This window comes from Girardinichthys multiradiatus, chromosome 9, assembly GCF_021462225.1.
Source record: "Girardinichthys multiradiatus isolate DD_20200921_A chromosome 9, DD_fGirMul_XY1, whole genome shotgun sequence".
In the NCBI taxonomy this organism is placed as follows: domain Eukaryota; kingdom Metazoa; phylum Chordata; class Actinopteri; order Cyprinodontiformes; family Goodeidae; genus Girardinichthys; species Girardinichthys multiradiatus.
This window is the reverse complement of record NC_061802.1, coordinates 23771055-23790741: the sequence shown is the minus strand read 5'-3', so window position 1 is coordinate 23790741 and position 19687 is coordinate 23771055. Positions and strand designations below refer to the sequence as shown.

General features: G+C 38.3%; 1 protein-coding gene across 7 annotated transcripts in view; it reads left to right on the top strand.

Annotated features, from left to right (window-relative positions):
* ttll7 (tubulin tyrosine ligase-like family, member 7) overlaps positions 1–19687 on the top strand; it is a 94907-nt gene that overhangs the window by 37014 nt on the left and 38206 nt on the right. For all 7 annotated transcript variants that reach the window (XM_047375191.1, XM_047375193.1, XM_047375196.1 and 4 more), the window contains 4 exons: positions 7090–7184; positions 12223–12370; positions 14341–14414; positions 18278–18413. In XM_047375191.1, the coding sequence (XP_047231147.1) occupies positions 7090–7184; positions 12223–12370; positions 14341–14414; positions 18278–18413 (453 nt within the window). The remainder of the gene's footprint in view (positions 1–7089; positions 7185–12222; positions 12371–14340; positions 14415–18277; positions 18414–19687) is intronic.

Below are 19687 nucleotides of genomic sequence, written 5' to 3'. Positions count from 1 at the left end.
ATTCCAGTCAAAATTAATGTCAATGTGGGAAAGCAATTTGTTGGGGAAATAAGGCAGCTGATTGTTGCTGGTCATGTGTTGCTAGAGCTACTAGAAGATGTTCTTTTTGTGGTAACACAGAAGCTTCAGGTACAAATTGTTTGATGTCAACTATGTAATTGCTTTCCCTTTTACTAGTTTTCTTTGTAAATAAAACAATTATAGAGGTGTGTAAAAAAGTATTTGCCTCGTTACAGATTTTAGCAGGCAAAGATCATCTGAGTAAATACAACATAATTATGTCATAAGCTTCTTATAAGCTATAAGAAAAAAATAAGCTTCCCTAACCTACCTTGCTCTTTGTAAAATAATAATTGCCCCCTTAATCTAAAAACTGTTTGTGCCACCCTTGGCAGCAACAACTGCCATGAGACGTTTGTAACTACAGACAGTAAGACTTTGATATCACTGGAGGAATTTTGCCCTTCTCTTCTCTGCAGAATTGTCTTAATTCAGCCACAATGGACTGTTTTTAAGCATGAACGATGTCTGATAAAAGCCATACTACAGCATTGCAATCATATTTAAGTCCTGGCTTTGACTAGGCCCTTCCAATTTTTTGAGTACTTCAGAGATGGACTTGCTGGTGTGCTACAGATAATTCTTCTGCTGCATAATCCAAGTGCTCTTGAGCTTCATCAGATTAAAACTGATGGGCACACATTCTGTTTCAGGATTTGTTGTAGCAGAATTTATGGCTCCAGCAGTTACAAGTTGTCCAGGTCCTGAAGCAGCAGAACGGCCCTAAACTAACACACCTTCAACATTATATTTAAGTGTACATATGATGTTCTCTTCCTGAAATGCTGTTAACTTTGTGCAACGGGATTCACAATTTGCAAAAACATCTACTTTTGTGTCTTTAATCCATGGAATATTTCTCCAAAAGTATTGGATAATATGAAGATGATTTTTGGCCAGTGGGACCTGGGCCTTTGTGTTCTTTTTGGTTGTAAGTACATTTTTTTTTTGCCCAGCCTCTTTCTTATTATTGAATCATGAACACTGATCTGAACTGATGCAAATTAGGCCTGCAGTATTTTAAATGTTGTTCTGGGTTCTGTTGTGACCTCCTAGTTGAGTCATTTAAGCACCTTATAACTTTGCCAAACTTAATTATGATTTTCTTGATAGATTATGACCTATACCGCTGTTGGATAAAAATAACTTCTAAGAACTAGACATTTGTCTGGGAGATGACTTGTACCATACCTTGCTGATGTCCAATTTGAAATAGAGCTCTGTTACTGATCCAGCCATGGGCCCATCCATCTGATCCGTCCAGAATCACTATCACTTTTAAGTCTATAAAATCCTTCAAAAATTAGTTTTTGGATATTTCTTAGGCCAACTTAAGTATCATGTGGTTGGGTTTCAGTCTTTTTTTTTGGTGTAAAATCACTTTTTTGGCCCATTTTGCCTGAGAAAAAGAAGCTCCCTAATAATCATGCACACCTTGAGATGGTTAGGCCACTGCTTCCCTTATTACTCAATTACACATTTCTTATACACTATAGTCCAATAAGCTTTAAAGTTCATATATCTTGAAAATGGAAAAATAAAAACAACGTAATATGGTCAAAACACCTATTTTCCATAAAACTCAAGACAGTGTAGAATAGGTAAAAGAAGGACAGGACAGAAAGGCAGTTTGCTTTGTTAGTCTTGTTGGATATTTGAGTTTGCTGTTTGACCATTATTTACTTACTAACTCTCCTGAGGCACATCACTTGGTTCTCAGACACACCAAGGGGTCAGAGATCATTAGACAAAACCCCACGTCCAAACCAGAGGAGTTTTCTCTTTGGAAATTAGTCGACTGCATCAAATTGTGTTAGTAATTTAAATCTGCTGTTTGCTCCTGGTCTGTTTTCTGTTACTCTTTACTTTCCGTAATGATCTCTAGACAGGGTTGCGGCTTGTTGACAATTTAACCCAAACAGACAGTTGAAATAAAAATAATGAGGCTCCCCATTGATAAGCTTTATTTCACAGTTGCTTCATAAACAATTTGGTTTGAGCCAAGGGCAGATGTTGTTTTTCAGATTGTAAGGTATCAGGGTAAATGTGCAATCCTTAACCTCAAACTCTGTGTTTTTGTCAGTCATAAAAGCGCTCAATTAGTACATGGTTAATTAGTATATCACTACAGGCAGGTACCATCAAAGCTATTCTAAACCCGTGTAAATGATATTCAGTCTCAGTGATAATTTACACCATGCATCTTTTGCATGTAAACATTTACAACTCGCTGATATCACAGAATCAGTAGGAGATCAGCCCACATATAGAGACAGGTAGCAGGAGGCATATTCCATTGAAGCAGGTGAGTTTAGTCTCTGTGGTGTGTTTAGTGTAATTAGAGGTGAGGATGTTGCATTTATTGTTATTGTAGGACCGTTAGTGCTTTGTACTATGTGCTTATATAAAGGTTTTAGTCTATTGTTTTCTGATTTTTTTTGTTCAGTTTATGTCTCACTTTGGCTGTATTAGTATAAACTTCGGGTTGGGGGTCATTTTTTACTCTTGCAATTACTGTTTATCATTAAAACACCTTACAATAGCTTTTCCTTGATTCAATTAAACTTTAAGATATTGGCTCAAATGGGTGTTAAATTTTGCAATGCATTTTAACAAAGAGTAAGTGCCCATTATAGACACTTTGACACCTCATGGGATCCAGCCTTATAGCAGGTTTAGGTGCTGTTATCAATGGGGTATCAGTAATATATCTGTGCATTTAAAACAATTTTTGTTTTGTAAATTACTGTTAATTAAGCATTTGCCCCTGATTTTAACTTTATATCCTGTCAGATTTAGATCTTGAGTAGTGATTAGGTACATCCCCGTCCCCAGTCCCCAAGAATGCACTCCTAATGGCAATTTAAAGATACCAGTTAACCTAACTGGCAAGTTGTTGCACTGTGGGAGGAAGCCAGAGTACCCATGATGCATGAGGCTGGGGTTTGAACCCATGACCCTATTGCTGCAAGGCAACAGTACTAACAACTGCTCCACCATGAAGTCAATTCAAAAGAAACATGTTGGTAAAACTGAAGGAAAATAGTTTCAATATTGCTCTAGCTTGTTAGTTAAGAATTGATTCAAATGAAGTCTGTTTTCTTCAACCTTTTAAGCATCTGATTTTTAGATGGCTAACATTGTATGTGATTTTTTGATACAAAAACAACATTAAACATTTCCTCTAACCAATGAAAATTACACACCATCTGCTCACCCCAAAGTTTTGTATGTGTTTCAAACAGAAATATCCACTGCAAAATGGATAGACTGTTAGGTCAAAGGTGGTATATCAGCAGAATTTCGCATTGCTTAATCTAAAAACTAACCCTACACAATGTATAATAAGGTCATAATTATGTCATAAATATTGTGTAGAAAAGAATGTTTGCACTAGCTTTGTAAGACTGTTTTGAAAATCATTGAAAATACCTGCTACAGTTCATAGTTGGAAGAGAATCTGTAAAAAAACCTTTTATTTAATGTATAATTGTTTTTTTAAATTACTCTCATTTTTACATTCTGCCATTTGTCTGACTGAAATTTTGGCCTCCCTGATTTGACACTGAACCAAATTGAAGAATGAATAAAAAGAAAGTTCTCATCTGTTCATCTGACATTTTTATTGAATGTGTCTTAAAGCAACCACGGGTTCTTTTAAAACCCTGCCAGAGTCACTTAAGGAAATCAGAGCAGGGGTTTTGGAGCCTGCAGGGGTTCATTAGGAACAGACTGGTCCAACTTCCTCTGCCAGGGAGGAAAAGGAGAGCACACAAATATGGGGAGAGAAATGAGGAGAGGTAACAACCAGAGAATCAAGGCTAGCAAATAGAGAGTGGAGGCTAAGCGGTGACCAGTCGGAAAAGCTTGTGAAAGACAACAAAAAATAGAGAGGGAATTGAAACTAAGTGAGGGAAGAGGCAAAGTGCAGTAGGCAAGGAGCAGAAAGAGGGAGAGACAAAAAAATAAAAAATAAAACGACATGAAGGAGAGCAAAGAGAGACAGCCCATGCTGCTGTGCCAGTTTTATTCTATGACAGCTTGACACCACAAATCAAACCAAGAAATGAAGACAAGTAACGAGACAACCGTCACCAGGATCACTGCCAGTACGCCGGTTACCTAATCGCTGCGGCATGCTAAAGCCACACTCTTTTCATTGTGGCTGTCAAGCTGTGGAGTACTCTAAATGAAAACAGACCTCTTCCTTATTTTTCTTTTGTAGCAGAGGTGAGGTACGGTAGGTCGAAGTGGAGCTCTGTCCTCAGCACACAGGGAAGCATTGTATACTTTGTTTCCATTGAGTGAAAGAGTTGTATAGTGTTTCTGTTCCTTTTTCCCTCTTTGCACTGGAAGGCATTCATTACACACCTTCTGATAAATGGTTGTTGTACACAAAAACACACATTGGTGCACACATAGCTTTTGAAAGCCTCTTCCATACAAGCCTGATTCATAGTGGTGGTGATTTAATGTCTCACCTGTGGCTTCACCCAAGTATATACTCTACATGTATCTACAGTAAATACATTTTGACTTTGAAGCATCTTTGTTTCTATTCACGTGGGGCTTGGTAGTGTCACTGAGGATTATTTTGGGTGGATGTATGGTTTCCTTTTTTACAGTTTTCATGTGAACCTAATGTGCAGTCTTTGAATAGTTGCATCTTTTTTCGGTCTATGTGGCCAACAACTATGAGTATTTTTAACACTCTGGTTCCCCCAGCTCTTTGGAGTCTGGTGGTGATCTAAATATTATCCTAAACCTTTGTTCCCAAACCTGCCAGTCGGGAGAAGCAAAATATGTGTCTAGGTAAGACATGGTGACTTTAGAGGAAAGAAAGAGTTTACTGAGAATTATTTAAGCGATTAAAAGATGATGATGATCGCCAACATGTTTGAGAAAATGGTCCATGGAGTGACTCAACAAAAGGACAACTTTTTGAGAGGTTTGCGTCTTTTTATAGTAAAGTAACAAATAATAAAGCATCCTACAGACGTTCAAACATGGTGGTGCTGGTGTATATTGTCTGATCCTGCTTTGCTTCTTCAGGACCTGGCTGTCTTGCCATAATTGATGAAACTATGAAGGAGAATGTTTGGTCATTAGATTGTGGAAAAAAAGCGAACAACAATTTGGGAATTTGGGATTGGTGTAGACAAAATCTGGGTTTAAACATCATAACATAAGACACCTAAGGAAAACATTTAACAGGATTTTTATGCTTGAAAACCTGCCAATGTGACTAAATTAAAACAAATCTTTTAATTCTTTGTTTTTATGCTTTTTTTCCCCTTGGTAAATAAAATCATCTTTTGAAAACTAAATTTTTTACTCAGGTCATGTTTGATAATAATGCTCTGAAATATGTAACTGTGACTAAAAAGCCATAACAGAAGAATGGCAAATACTTTTTCACAGCACTGTGTTGTAGTCTTTGGTTGTTAGGAGGAACAGAAAAATAATTCAAGTAAACATTTTGGTGTGAAACTACATGATGATCTTTCTTTCACCATGCTTCATGGAAACATATATAATGAATACATCTTAATGAATAATTAAACCCTAAATAGTTAAATTGGTACTGGAATTTGATTGGTGATTGTTGTGGTTCCGGTATGCATATTCATAAACTGTATTGTGTGGTTTTCACAATGAAAGATAAAGTAAAGACTTGACAAAACCTTTTTTTTACTCAATTTATCAATCAATGGAACTACTGGAAAGGTAACATTTGGGGTGGATGTGCACAACTATTAGCATTAATTTCAATCTAGAAATGAGTCACAAGTAAAAAAAAAAATAAATAAAAACACCACCAGTTATAAGGAGATAAGAAATTATTAAATCTTAAAAAGGTTGGCAGCATAATACAGGCAGATAAAATTGGTTAATAACCTGACCAGCTCCATTTGGGTTTTATTGGTTTGGGTTACAGCAGCTGGCCAAAAACAATACCATCTGTTCCATACAAGTAGTCACAGTGTGTGTGAACTTCTATGTACATCTTCAAAAGGCATTTTGTGTGATAAAGACATTCATAAACAATTTTGACACATACTTTCAAAAACTCCCGCGGCACATATACCACTATTAGGGCCATCGAAACCCTGATGTTATCAAACCACCGACCCAAACTATTGTTCCCAAACAGAAAATAACCCAAATGGGTGGTTCATGTGATGATGCCAGGTGAAGACCTGACTTATCTGAACAATCAAGGCTTATCATCCCATGCCAGCCTTTCGGTGGGCATCTGTTGCATTGTCATTTGAAGTCACCTCATAGGAAGACACCATCCCAATTGCTGTTGCCAGTTCTTTCTTTGTTGTTCCCTTTGTTGTCATACAAAGGCCATTTCTCACCATGGAAGGGAGACATAAAGGAAGCTAACAAAAAGAAAAAGAATTGATTTGTTGTGTCAAGTATAATAACTGATATTTGAATACTTTACCCCAGTGCCTGGAATTGTTCTGTTGAGAAAGGTAAGCTGCTCTTGAATTATTTCCTGGATGATGCCAGCTTTTGTACCTACAATCCCATGTGGCTTACTCCTTTCTTGCTCGGTTGAATCTTGCTGATTGCTTTGGACTGTAAATGATAGAGCCAAGCTGAGTAATTCTTTGTTGCTGACAGAAATGTTAGTGGTGGCTGTGTTATAGAGTCTGTTTTGAGCATATTTAGGCTTTAGAGTTCAGGGTCACTTATACAAACTGTTGTGTGCTAACACACAGACATTTTCTCCTTCTTCATGCACGTTTACACACATCATTGTCAGGCAAGATTTACGCAGGAAAAGGCCAAACCAGCTTTAACGTGTCTCTCAAAGGGCAAGAGAAAAAAAACAAACATCCTCGATCTCTGTCTGCCTGCTTGCTTTATTCCTCTTTCCTTTGCTTATTGGAAGAGATTTTTTCTTTCCAAACAAGCCCACAATCTGCTCCTGTAATTGCATACAATCTCTGTCTCCAGAATGTAACAGAATGAAAGAAGATTTTTTAAATGTCTCTTTTCTTCTTTGTTTGACAGATCAATCGAGCTCCGAGCTTTGGGACTGATCAGAAGATCGATTACGATGTGAAGAAAGGGGTGCTGCTCAATGCTTTCAAACTCCTCAACATCAGGTATTACTTTCTGCTGTGGTCATGCATGTCGGTGTGCATGCAGATTTGCAAACATATTCTATCAAGGGGCACATTAAAGCTCAAGTAAAGGCTGTTTTTTTTACAGGGGTTCTAAATTTTTAGAAATTTCAATCAATGCTTAGTTTGATTTGTGGTGGAGTACAGACCCTATCTGACAGCTAATCTTAAGACTATTGTGACAGTGGTGATGGTGTGAACAGTAACAGGTCAGTTTTGATAAGTTTTGTTAATACAAATTATATTTGTAAATTCTTGTGTGCAACGTCTCAGTGAAAAAATTAGACACCCCATTAAATATTCAGTTAAGAATGTAATTTTTTGTTCCTGAAAAGTGTTTTTTTTGCACTTAAACAACCAAAAATAATTTACTCATTCAGCAAGCGATTAGGGTTTTCCATTTATTAAGGTTTTCAATTTGTAACTGTTACTCGGCACCAGCCCCTTTCTTAGTACCTACTTGGTCAAGGCTCCAAGCAAGCCAAGTCATGTTGAAAACACAACGTCAGAAGGCTGTCGGTCACTGATTGGATAGAGGGTGGCAATACCATTTTACTTCTTGTAAGTAGTTTGTATTTTGCAAGTGTCAGTAATCAAAACATTTTTGATTTATGTGCATCATGATTTTCTATTTTATCTGAGCATACACAGGTGGGGGGATTACCCAAACATTTGTCATTGACCATATGCATTGAGTCAGTTGTAAGAAAAAGTAAAATATTCACACATTTAATATTCTTATTGGGTGAAGTCATCATACAAACCACTCTATTCATGAAAGTGCAGAAGAAACCATACTCTTTAGTGATAGCACCTTTAAATCAAGGAATTCTGTGCCGTACTAGCATCTGTTTTTTCTGATACTGGGCTACTGTTTAATGAAATTTAATTTGTTTTAACAAACTACGACATAGTTCATAATTCTGGTAACCAAATCAAACCAAACCAAAGTGATTTATCTAACTGTTGGATTATTCTTAGCTTTTTTCTTTTACCATTCCATTTGTCATAAAGTCTTTACAATATGTACAAAACAAAAGTAGATACCTTTTTAAAAGGTCAAATTTCATAGTGGGATACACAGATACATGTTTGGTCTCTGGGCAGGGAAGGCAACAAGAACAGTTTATATCTGCAGCAGCCCAAATCAGCTGGACGCACCTGTACACGGTAGATGCTGATCTCCAATACTGCTGTACTCTGAGCCAGTAGCTAGCTTTCACAGTGCAATGACCCCTCTTTTTCTTAAGGGCACACTTTTACTTAAAGTCGTACCTTGTCACTCTAGAGCTGGATGCTGTTTGTTGCACAGGAAGCTAAACATCTTTCAGACATCCTGAAGTTCTGCATAAATAACATCCCACCACCAGGAGGCTCACCTAAATGCCAACACTGACGGTCTGCAGGAATAAATTTGCAACAGGATATCCATATGAAACACAAACGTCAGATTACAGTAACTAATATATTCAATCATTAAATCTTAGCACACTGGGCTTATGTGTATATGACCACTATGGCAAGCTAGCATAATGTACCATTAGCTTACCCTCACACATCTAGCTCGTGCCCTTCGGTTTGATACCACTCTATGGCTTCCTACACTCTCCTGTGTGTTTTGTCTTGCTGCCTCTCGTCTTTTCTGGCTCTTGTCTTTTAATTTGATTTTGACAAAAAGCCAAACACTCAGCAGTATGTTCAACATTGCTTCAGGGTCCTCCATTGTGTTGGAAAATGACCTGAACCGTAAGTTGAGTCGAGCTTAGTAGGAACTAAAGAAAAAGGGCCATCAATGTCTTGGGTGAAAAAAACTTCAGTGAGACCCTTCTTGTAGTCATCTACCAGTTTTTATCATTGGTCTGAGGAAAGTGTGCTCTCACTTCACCCTTAGCTGTGGGATATTTGAGGCGTTTCTTGCATGTACAGGCTATTTTAATTCACCCTACAGCATCTCAATAAGACCAAGATCGGAGCTTTGACTGGGCGCAGGTCTTTCGTTCTCTTAATTTTCTGTCGGTCTTGGTTTGAAATACTGGGTTGTTGTCAAGTTGCAAGATCGAGTGTTTTGCTTCAGTTGGATTCTTTATAGCATGTTTCACAAGCAGCCTCTGATACACAGTAGAATTTATAACGGTTTGTTAGCTGATGTGGTCCTGCTGCAGCAAAACATTCACAAACATGTTCAGCTTTATGGTTCACAGTTGGTATGTCGGTATACAGGCTCAACTATCCAAAGGACATTATTCCAGACGTCCTTTTGTTTGTCTATGTTCTTCCTGGCATACTTCAGTCTGGCGTTTTTTAAGGGAGCGGTTGTTTCTTCCTTGCTTACCTTCTATGAAAGCTTGTGCAGTATCTTTCTGATTGTAGACATGTCCTTTCATATCAACAGTAGCAAGTGCCTGCTTTAGGACCTATGAGGATTTGAAGTTTTCGGAGACTTCTTTTAGCATTTTGCGGTCTGCTTTAAGGGTAACCTCAACTCTTCCAATGATGTTTGCTCTCACTTCAAAAGTCAGGAACACTCCAAGCAAAACGCCGGATGTTTAGAGAAGGCAAACCTCCTTCAAAATGCTAGTAACAATGTTTCTATCATGCACTGCTGATGTGATACGCCATCTAGCCTTCTAAGTGGATATACATGTGGGGGTTTTCTGACCAGAAATTGAATTTGTTTTATTACATTTAATAGAAATTTTTAAAATGTCTTGTCTTCAGTTTTGATTGTTTATTTTTATTACTTGAATTTTTTAGTATTACAATTGACATCAAATATTCATTTGTTCAAATGCCTTAGATTCACTCACAGGCTGTCTGAAGGTTTTCAAATGTTTTCACATGTCTGTACGTAAGACCTAAAGTGGGAGAAAAACTTGTGTTCCATTTAATTGCACGTATAACCAATGTTGTGTGACTTATGTTGTGTGTTTATACTATCTGTGATATTAAATCCACATTTTACTCTTCTTTGTATATTTCTTCAGCTTCATGCCTTGCACTTTCCGCATACTTTGTTTGCCTGTTTTGCTTATGTTGACTTTTTTGTGGTGTACTGTATTTCTGTATACATAGTGTTTTGTGTGTAGTGTGTAGCGTGTGTGTGTTTGTGTGTTCGTGGGCATGCTTTTTTGTCCCCTGGCTACAGTGACTTTGTTCTTTGATTGATCACTGTACACAAGACCTCTAGATCTCTGCTCCCTTTGTTGTTTTCTCTCTGCATGTCCTCTTCTCGCTACCCTAAATATAGTGTCCCCCCTAGTAGTCATGCACATACAGACACATAATGCAGACATACACCTAGACACAGAAAAATACAGGAGCATTTCAGTAAATTGGAAAATATTCAAAATGTCAGTTCTTTCATTAATTAAATTCAGAAAGTGAAACTCATATATTAAATCACAAACAATATATTTCAAGCATTTATTTCTGTTCATTTTGAGATTATCACTTGCAGCTAATGAATAAACTAAATCGTGTTTCTCCGGAAATTAGATTAGTACATAAAATAAATCAAAAAATTATTTTTGATATAGAAATTTTATTGCATGAATAGTCATGGCGAAGATGGTGACTTGACAGTTTTCCTGCAGACCCCACAAGAAAAGTAATTAACGAGTGGTCATTGCTAAAAAAAAAAGGAGGGTTGTTCACAGAACACTTTATACCAGCATGATAATGGAATGTTGAGTGGAAGGAAAAAATATTATTTAATAAAGGTGCACAAGCAACAGGGATATCCTCAGTCTTACTCAGTTATTACTGAAATAAGAAAAACTTTCAGTGATCTTCTACTTTACTGAAATGTACAGGCAGTCAAATTTCATGTGGTATGGTAGACCTGGTTTGGGTCTACCCAAACCCAATTTCACTCAGTTGTGCCACCTGTCTTTAATGAACCTTAGGTTGATGAGCCCTGTTGTCAGACAAAATTAAGACGTTTTATTTCAGTAATGACATGTCTTGAAAGGCAGCAAGAACACAGTATAAACACACTTAAGCCCCTGTGTTCGTGAAGTGAAAGAGGGTCTTGTTGAACTTTCATCTACTTTTTTCATATATTATTAACTTTTCCCACCCAGAGGAAAGAGTTGTTGGTGAATATGGGCTTTGTTTGGCTCTTAGGTCTGCTCACAACACAATCTGAATCAAACTGGAATCAATCATGGACATTGATAAACGTCATACCTCCTGACAGCACTCAATATCCAGTTTAAAGGGCCAGCGACTATATTAAACACATTTTCCTCTCTCGAAACTGCAGTAACCAACTTGTTCAGAATTTTCAGTTTGATCCTGTTCTTTCAACCGTTGTTTGGACATTAGCTGTAATTTTTCTCCATGTATTGTTGGATGTTTTGATAGAATGTTTTTTTTATTATGTCAGTAATATTGAAGTAAACTCTCTGCCAGAATCAAGTTGTCAGAATTCCTCAATAAATCTATCCTAAGAACAGCAGATAATTGTTTTTCACTGTTTAGATATAAACAGCCGTGGGCTGCACGGTGGCGCAGTTGGTAGCACTGTTGCCTAGCAGCAAGAAGGTCCTGGGTTCAATTCCTGGTCTGGGGTCTTTCTGCATGGAGTTTGCATGTTCTCCCCGTGCATGCGTGGGTTCTCACCGGGTACTCCGGCTTCCTCCCACAGTCCAAAGACATGCCTGTTAGGTTAATTGGTAACTCTAAATTGCCCTTAGGTGTATGAATGAGTGTGTTCATGGTTGTTTGTGTGTTGCCCTGCGATGGACTGGCGACCTGTCCAGGGTGTACCCTGCCTCTCGCCCATAGACTGCTGGAGATAGGCACCAGCTCCCCCGCGACCCACTATGGAATAAGCGGTAGAAAATGACTGACTGACTGACTGTTTAGATATAAAGGAATTACCGAACAGTTGTTATGTGGGAAACAGAAAACAAAACATACAGCATAGAGCTTCATTAAAAAGTTAAGAGCTTTTGGGTTAAGAACCTAAACATCTAAACATTTATGTGCTTATTTTCCTCTTTTTACTGTGGTTCAGGGCCAGTGATAAGAAAAGAAACCTGGCTCAGGAGAAAGCGGAAGCTCAGAGACGGCTTTATGGACATGGCTCCATGAAAAAACTTTCAGCAGCTTCCTCGAACTGGGAGAAACAACGTCACACGCTGGAACGAAGGAAAGAGGAACTGGTATAGCACAAATGAGATGTTAAACCTTTAGTTTATTTAAATTTGCGCAGCTTTTTAATGCATTCTTCCAGTCATGCACTGTCCCTTCTGCAATGTCCTTAGTAAATGACAGGTTTCTTAATTACCATGGACCAGTGGCAACGCACCCCTTGTTCAGGTCAAATGCTGCATTAGGTGCTGCTCCCCAGCTGTTGTCAAAGGAGAGCAATACTCCACTTTGACTTTTAGAACCTGTATAGATGAATGAAGGTATAATTCATCCAGAAAGCCCAGGATGAATTATATCTGCTGCGAAACCAATAACCTCCTTTTGTAATGCCAGCACTGCAGCAGCTCATTTTTGTTTCTGTTTCTTCTACTGCATCAAAGTCCAAATTGTTTTTACATGACATAAAATATTTCATATTTGTGCACTGCAAATGGCACTAGGCTTTGAGAATCCTACTCTTTTTGCTTTGGCTGTAATTTTTGCAAACATACATAAATATGGAATAATATGCATTTAAATGCCTTCAAAATATCTCAGTTAAACTAGGTGCTGAAACACTATTAGACCAGCTGCACAATAAAAAAAAAAGATCTTCTTTTGCACATTCCAAGAATTAAACTAGCTTGAGCTATTGGCTTCACTTAAATCTTAAACTCTAGTGGTTCAGTAGTAATGCAAAGAATTTAGGGGATTTCATCAACCATAATACATAAAACATTTTAAAGGGTATGGAGAAATTTGTAAACAAGGGACATGGACAAGACCAGTATTAATCTTTGTGCTCTTTCACTTGTGAAAGCAGTTTGCATTCTAAAACAAAAAGCCTTAAGCTGGATAAACATTGAGGAACAGTGACGCCTTCTCTAGCTTGAACTCATGGGTTTCGATCAACTTGTCTAAGTTGAAAAACGACATGTCAAAATTTTAAACTCTGTGTAAAAAAACAGAGATATTGCCTCATTTTGGCTGAAGTGAAGAGGGACCATTTGGGGTGTTTTGGGGGTGGACAGTTCACCCAGCATGACTGCGTCAAAGTGTTGAGAAAAGTAAGAAGACATTTCACTTTCCACAATGTCAACAATACTATGTGACAATTGCAACAGACATCATATTTCATTTGAACGAATTCATACAATAAAGCTGAACAGAAAATGCTGCGGTTTAAACTCACTTGTTCCAATAATCAAATTAAAGATAAAAAGGTTAAATCTGGCTGAAGGTTCGGTTTTGATTTTGTTTTATTTTTATTAAATTTAGGGTTTAAACATATAGTTTGGATTGCATCTTAGTCTATGTGGATGTAGTGCTGTCAAAAAAAAGCACATTACATTTTTATTGCACGATACAAACAACACCAGTGTGCTGCAGATTTAGAAGCTAAGTTATAGGCTCAAATAGGAAAATAGGTTGTAAGAACAAACTCAATTTCACTTATTTCTCAGGGCATGTCAGAAGAGTCAAAATTTTCTGAGACATGTGTACCATTTAATTATTTTTTCTTTCAAATGGAGAAATCAAGGGAGCCTTTCTCATCTAGATGGAGAAAAGTGGCAGTCACTAGTGCTTTAATGCCTCCCACCCTCTTTGATTAGCCTTTTGATAGCCACAGCTGTAATCAGTTGGAATAAAGAGTGAAGGCACAGAGGCGCTCTTTCAAAAAGGGTACCACCTCATGTTTGAGTGCTGTTTTGGCTGAGGAGTGAGCTCAGGTTCAGGTCTGCTGAAGGCTCATATCACGCAGTATTTAATGATACTGCGTCGCTAGGGGCAAAGTGGTCCCCACCTGTCTGCTTTTCTCAATCTGACAAGCTTATACGCACAATTACACCTTCATAACATACGAATGGAGGTAAAGAGGGAAAAGGATAATTTTATTGTTCATTGGGGAGAGTGAATTCTTTCTTTTTTCACACTGTGTTTTGCAAGACTTTATTGTTTTTGTTAACGAGAATTTAACTGAAATATTTTCTTTTGTTTCTAGAAAGAGCGACTTGCACAGGTTCGCAAGCAGGTTTTCAAGGAAGAACATGAAAATCAACATCTGGGGAATTACAGGTAAGGATGAGGCAAACAGCTGGGGAGAATGGGCTCTCCCTTCAGGAGCTCCACCCATGGTTTTTGTGCCAGCTTGCTCAAATTTATTTGGTAATCTGCAGAACGCCAAACTCATGGTTAAATAAATATTGCTGCTCAAAGAAGGTAAAAAAAAAAAACACCTATTGTTTTGAGGTGGCAGGAAACTGGAATAAAGTCAAGTTAAATTAGAGAAAAGCAGGAGAAGGGAGGCTCAAATCGCTTCTCCTCACTGCAAATTCTTACCCTTTGCTGCATTTTAGAATCAAAGATTAGCAGGTAAACGTTGCTTGCTTGCTGCGAGCCATCTCATCCTTTGCAAAAATAACCTTTTTTCCCCTTCTCCTCAAAACCCCCAGCTGGGTCTCTGGAAGACACAGAGTGTGTCGATTGTCACCCTACAGCATGACTTAGCAAGTTAAAATTTAACAGTTGTCCTATGTAAACCGTTCACTTCTCTTTACTCGCTCACTTCTGGTTTTATGTCTCTTTATGCAGCATGTCAATATCCACAGAAATCTGTTTCACTGTTGTCTTTCCCTCAATTTCTTCCACGAAAACAGACACACTAGCCTGTCTTCCTGTCTCCAAAAGTCGAAGCAACTTCTTGACTAATCTCATGAAGTGCTGTCACCTATTTCCTTTTCCTCGACAGGCTGCCAGACAGTCAATCAGGCAGGCAGGCTGAGGTCTGTCTGGAGCACCCCTAATAAAGACCTCTTAGCATTCAAATGGTGCCCCAGCGCCATGCTGAACTCTGATTAACACACTGCACCTCATTAGATGAGTTTGAGTAATGAACTCACTTACATTTGGCTATTAGATGAGGTCTGTTTCAGGTACAGACCCTGTTACATCTGATGGAGATCCAACTGCTTGTTGCTTATTCACTACCCATTTGTAGCAGAAGTCATGAGGCTTTAAAGGTGCTGTTAAGCAAAAACAAAAATGGATTTTCTCTCATCTCAAAAGGAATAGTTGTAGTTCTTCGTTTCCCAGCAAATCAATTAATTCGTCCATATGTTCAGATAAAGAAAGACCGCGGTGTTTAAATGCCCTTCTAAAAAAGTGACCATGAGTGTTTTTTTAATATGGTAAGACCTTTTGATATTTTATCAACTGTGTTTTTGAAAAGAAATAAACGACTCAGGTCCATACACAAAGGAACTTGACTCAAAACAGTACGTACCAAAAGGACTAAATTGCCTTGGACCTTTTTCGTACTTAACAACCCCTAACTGCATTGTATCCTTTATGTGACAGACGAACACAAAGTAAATGGTAAATGTCATGCACTTGTATAGAAGTCCCCAGAGACCCCAAAGAGCTTTACACTACAATCAGTGATCCACCCATTTACACACTGACAGTGGTGAGCTACACTGTAGCCACGGCTGCCCTGGGGCAGACTGATAGACGTGAGGCTGGCATACAATCGGTGCCACCGGGCCCTCTGACCACCATCAGCTGGCAAGGAGGGTTAAGTGTCTTGCCCTGGTACACAAAAACTGAGACAGACAGAGTAGGGGTTCGAACCGGCAACCCACTGGTTACAGGAAGTTCCCTACCAAAATACTAAATAATTCTGAAGTTAAAGGAAACAGATACAAGGTCTCGTATATTTATTTTTACACATAAAAATCTGTAATCATCTCCCCGATTGTATAGTTTGTAGAACTTTTGCTGCAATTATAGCTGCAAGCCTTTCGTGGTGTGTCTCTACAAGCCTTACACATCCACAGACTGACTTTTTTGTCCAGTTTTATTTGCAAAATAGCTTACTCAGATAGGACCAAGAGCATCTGTGAACAGAAACCTAAAAGATTCCCAGTTGAATTATGGTCTGAAGTTTGACTGGGTCGCTTTAAAACATTATTGTGGTTTGATTTAAATTATCCCACTCTAGCTCCAGCTGCATGTTCAGTGTCTTTTTCTGGTAGAAAGGGGAACTTCGCTCCCTGGCTCAAAACGTTTGCAGCCTCTAACAGGTTTTCTCCCAGGACTGCCCTGTGTTTAGCTACATCTATCTCCACATTAACTCTGACCGGCCTCCTGGTCTTTGCTGAATTAAAGCCTCCCCACAGTATCATGCTGCCACCACCATTTTTCACTGTGGGCATGGCATTTGCAGGGTTATTTGCAGCTGTTCTCTTCTGCCACACATAGCGTGTAGGCTAAATAGCTCAGAGCACTTTATTCCTGATGTTTGCTGTACTTCCTACATAACTTGTGGCAAACTGCAAACATGTCCTTTCAACAGTAGCTTTTTTCTTGCCACGTTTGCAGAAAGGCCAGATTTGTGGAGTGCAGGAATAATAGTTGTTTTATTGAGAGATTATCTGACCTTAACGTGGATCTCTGCAGCTCCTCCAGAGTTGCTAAGCATTTCTTGGCTGCATCTCTTAATAACGTTCTCCCTATGTTTTGGTAGGTTTGTATTTGTGGTATACTGTTTAAATATTTGGATAATGGAGTGAAAAGTGTTACATAACGTGATGTTACGTGACAAAATGTGAAAATGTTTGAGGGGTAATAATGCTTTTGCAAAGCACTATAGTTAGAAAATGTTCATACTGAACTGTATTAAGAAAGGTGCTTCAGTAATTGGTTCATATCAGGACTCAGAACTTAGTACTTGCTCTTTTTGAGCTGCAGTAATGTAGAATTGGGTCAACTTCTCAACAATATGAAAATCAGGTCCCCTGAACAGCTCCACTGCATAAAACAATTTAGAGCAGATGGGGAGCAGTTAAAGTTTTAATGGTGAAATAGTTGACCTTTACTTGGCATTTTACTTGCAGTAGAATCCACTATTCACATGCTGAGATGTAAGAGCATCTCATAAGCACTTCTTTAGCAATCAGTATTCATACAAAAAGTGCAGAATTTGATCATATAAGAATGTGTTCTGCTTTAGACGTTACCTTCACGTCTGAATCAAAAGGCCCGTCTAACAGAGTGGAATTTGGCTCCTAATTGTCCTTTGCAGACGCCAAAACATTAATCTGCTTTTCCACTTAAACTGCCTATGCTTATTTTGCTTAAAAAGCTGACATTATTTTGATTTGATGGCCAAAGCGATGATGAGGGCGAGTTTGCAGATGCATTTTGAGGATAACCAGGCAGAGGTTTACACATTGTTCTAATCCCTTCGGCTCCAAGATAAACACTGGGGTTAGTTTAGTCTTGAGGGTGAAATCTCGAAATGTGCAAATAGACACATTAAAGCATACTGCAAAACAAAAACAAAGAAATTGTAAAATGTACACCTGGGTGCAGAAAGCAGCTGTGTGGAAGCATTGCTCCGTGTGAAAAGACTTATTAAATGAGAGTTTGCACAGTTTCTTGACGTAAGGTTAAAGAGTGAACATGTCTTTTTGTATCTTCAATTTGCTCCCTTCTTTTTCTCATTTTCATTTTGTCCATTTTCCTCTGAACGTGCTGCAATCTTTTTCTCCAACTGAGTTTTCTGTCACTCCATTCACTTGTCTCTTGTTTAAATTTTCTTTCTTACTCTTTCTTCCTTTTCCAATGTTTACTCCTGTTCTTTCCGTATCTCTATACATTTTCTCACCTTTTTCTGTTTTTTATATTTTCTACTGTACTAACCCATTGCTACAAATTCAATCACTCGTCCTTTAACCTAACATGCTTCCTTTGCTTAACCCCACTGTCTCTCTATCTGTCCTTTCTTCTCTCCACCCTTTATTGCCCCACTCACATTTCAACTGTCTCCCCTCAATGATAACCCTATTCCATTACCTTCCATTTCCCATTTATTTCTTTTTTTGCACTCCTTTCTCACTCTCCTTGCCCCTCTCTCTCCCTGTCTCTGTGGCCTACAGACGTATTTACCCCCCAGACGACAAGCTGCTGTTGGAAAAGTATGAAAGCCTGCTCTCGGCCGCCTTTCAGACCTTCCTCGCCGGGCGAGCTGCCTCACTTCAAAAGGAAATGAATAATCCTCTGAAACGAATGAAGGCACGTACATCAGTGGCAGACTGTCACGGACACACACACTCACACAAACACACACTGTAGAAACCTGAAGACTTCCACACCTGAACATACACACACAAACACACACACCATGTTCAGGCATCCGTGGGCAGGAAGCAGAGGAACACACACACACACATTTCTATTAAGATTCTACCCACAGAAACGAATAGGGATGTGCAAATAATGCGGAGTGTGTTGCAGTCCTTGGTTTTTGTTAGAAAGTTTGACAATATGTAGGAAGGCAGAGCACAATATGCGCTTACTGTCATTCATATGGTCTCTTCACAAATATTTATTGTGTTGTGCATGATGTTTTTAAAAAGGAAAATCAAATCCCACAGAACAATATTATGTTTCTTTCTTTCTTCAATTCGACACTCTTCATTCTTCCGTCCGTCCTCTTTCTGAATCTTTTGGTTTTTTTATGTCTTTCTGACAGCATCAGTTCTGAGTGAGTAACAGCTGCTTCCCACATATGTTTTATCATTTGCTTCATGTCAAAGATTAAGTCATGAATATACAAGGAGACACTGAACATGTTGAACTGAAAGTACTTTCAGAACTTGATAAATGTATGTTGTTAGTAGGTAATGTGTGCATGTACTGTAAGTGCCAAAGGCTCTTCTGTTAGTGAAGTGCAGCTTTTACTAAATTGTGAAGGTGAAGTTATGAAGATAAACATAGCAATGAAAGAAACTGGCTGAGAGCTACTAGGATTGTTCAAATTATAAAGGGAGATGAAAAGAGAGTTAAACAGCGCAAAGATGAGTTGACAAGAGAAATAGTCGCTTTGTCATATTTAGGTTCTGTAAAACACACTTTATAAGTCTTTGAAGGAGACTTCAGGAGCAATTTTCTCTCCTCATGTCTATTTATGTATTCAATAGAAATAAAACAATGACGTTAAAAGACACAGGTGGGGAGCATGGAGCAGTAATTAACCACACCAAGAAATAAAGCAATAAATATGCAAATACTTTGGCATGCAGAAAGTAAAAGTGAGAGTTTTTGATGAATGTATTGACACTACTAATTAATTTCATATCACTTACAAGGACCTATTACAATGATTGTAGAACCTACTTCAACAGTTTAGGATCTTTTGTTGTTTGCTTCTCTAAAGGTTATTGTTTTTTTGTCAAGAATGGTGTCACTGTGGAGGAACCTTATCAAGATATCAATGAAAGTTCAACTGAAAAATCCACATTTCTGATTTGGCCAGCACAGAGACAAGGATTTTGTTCAAAGCAGAA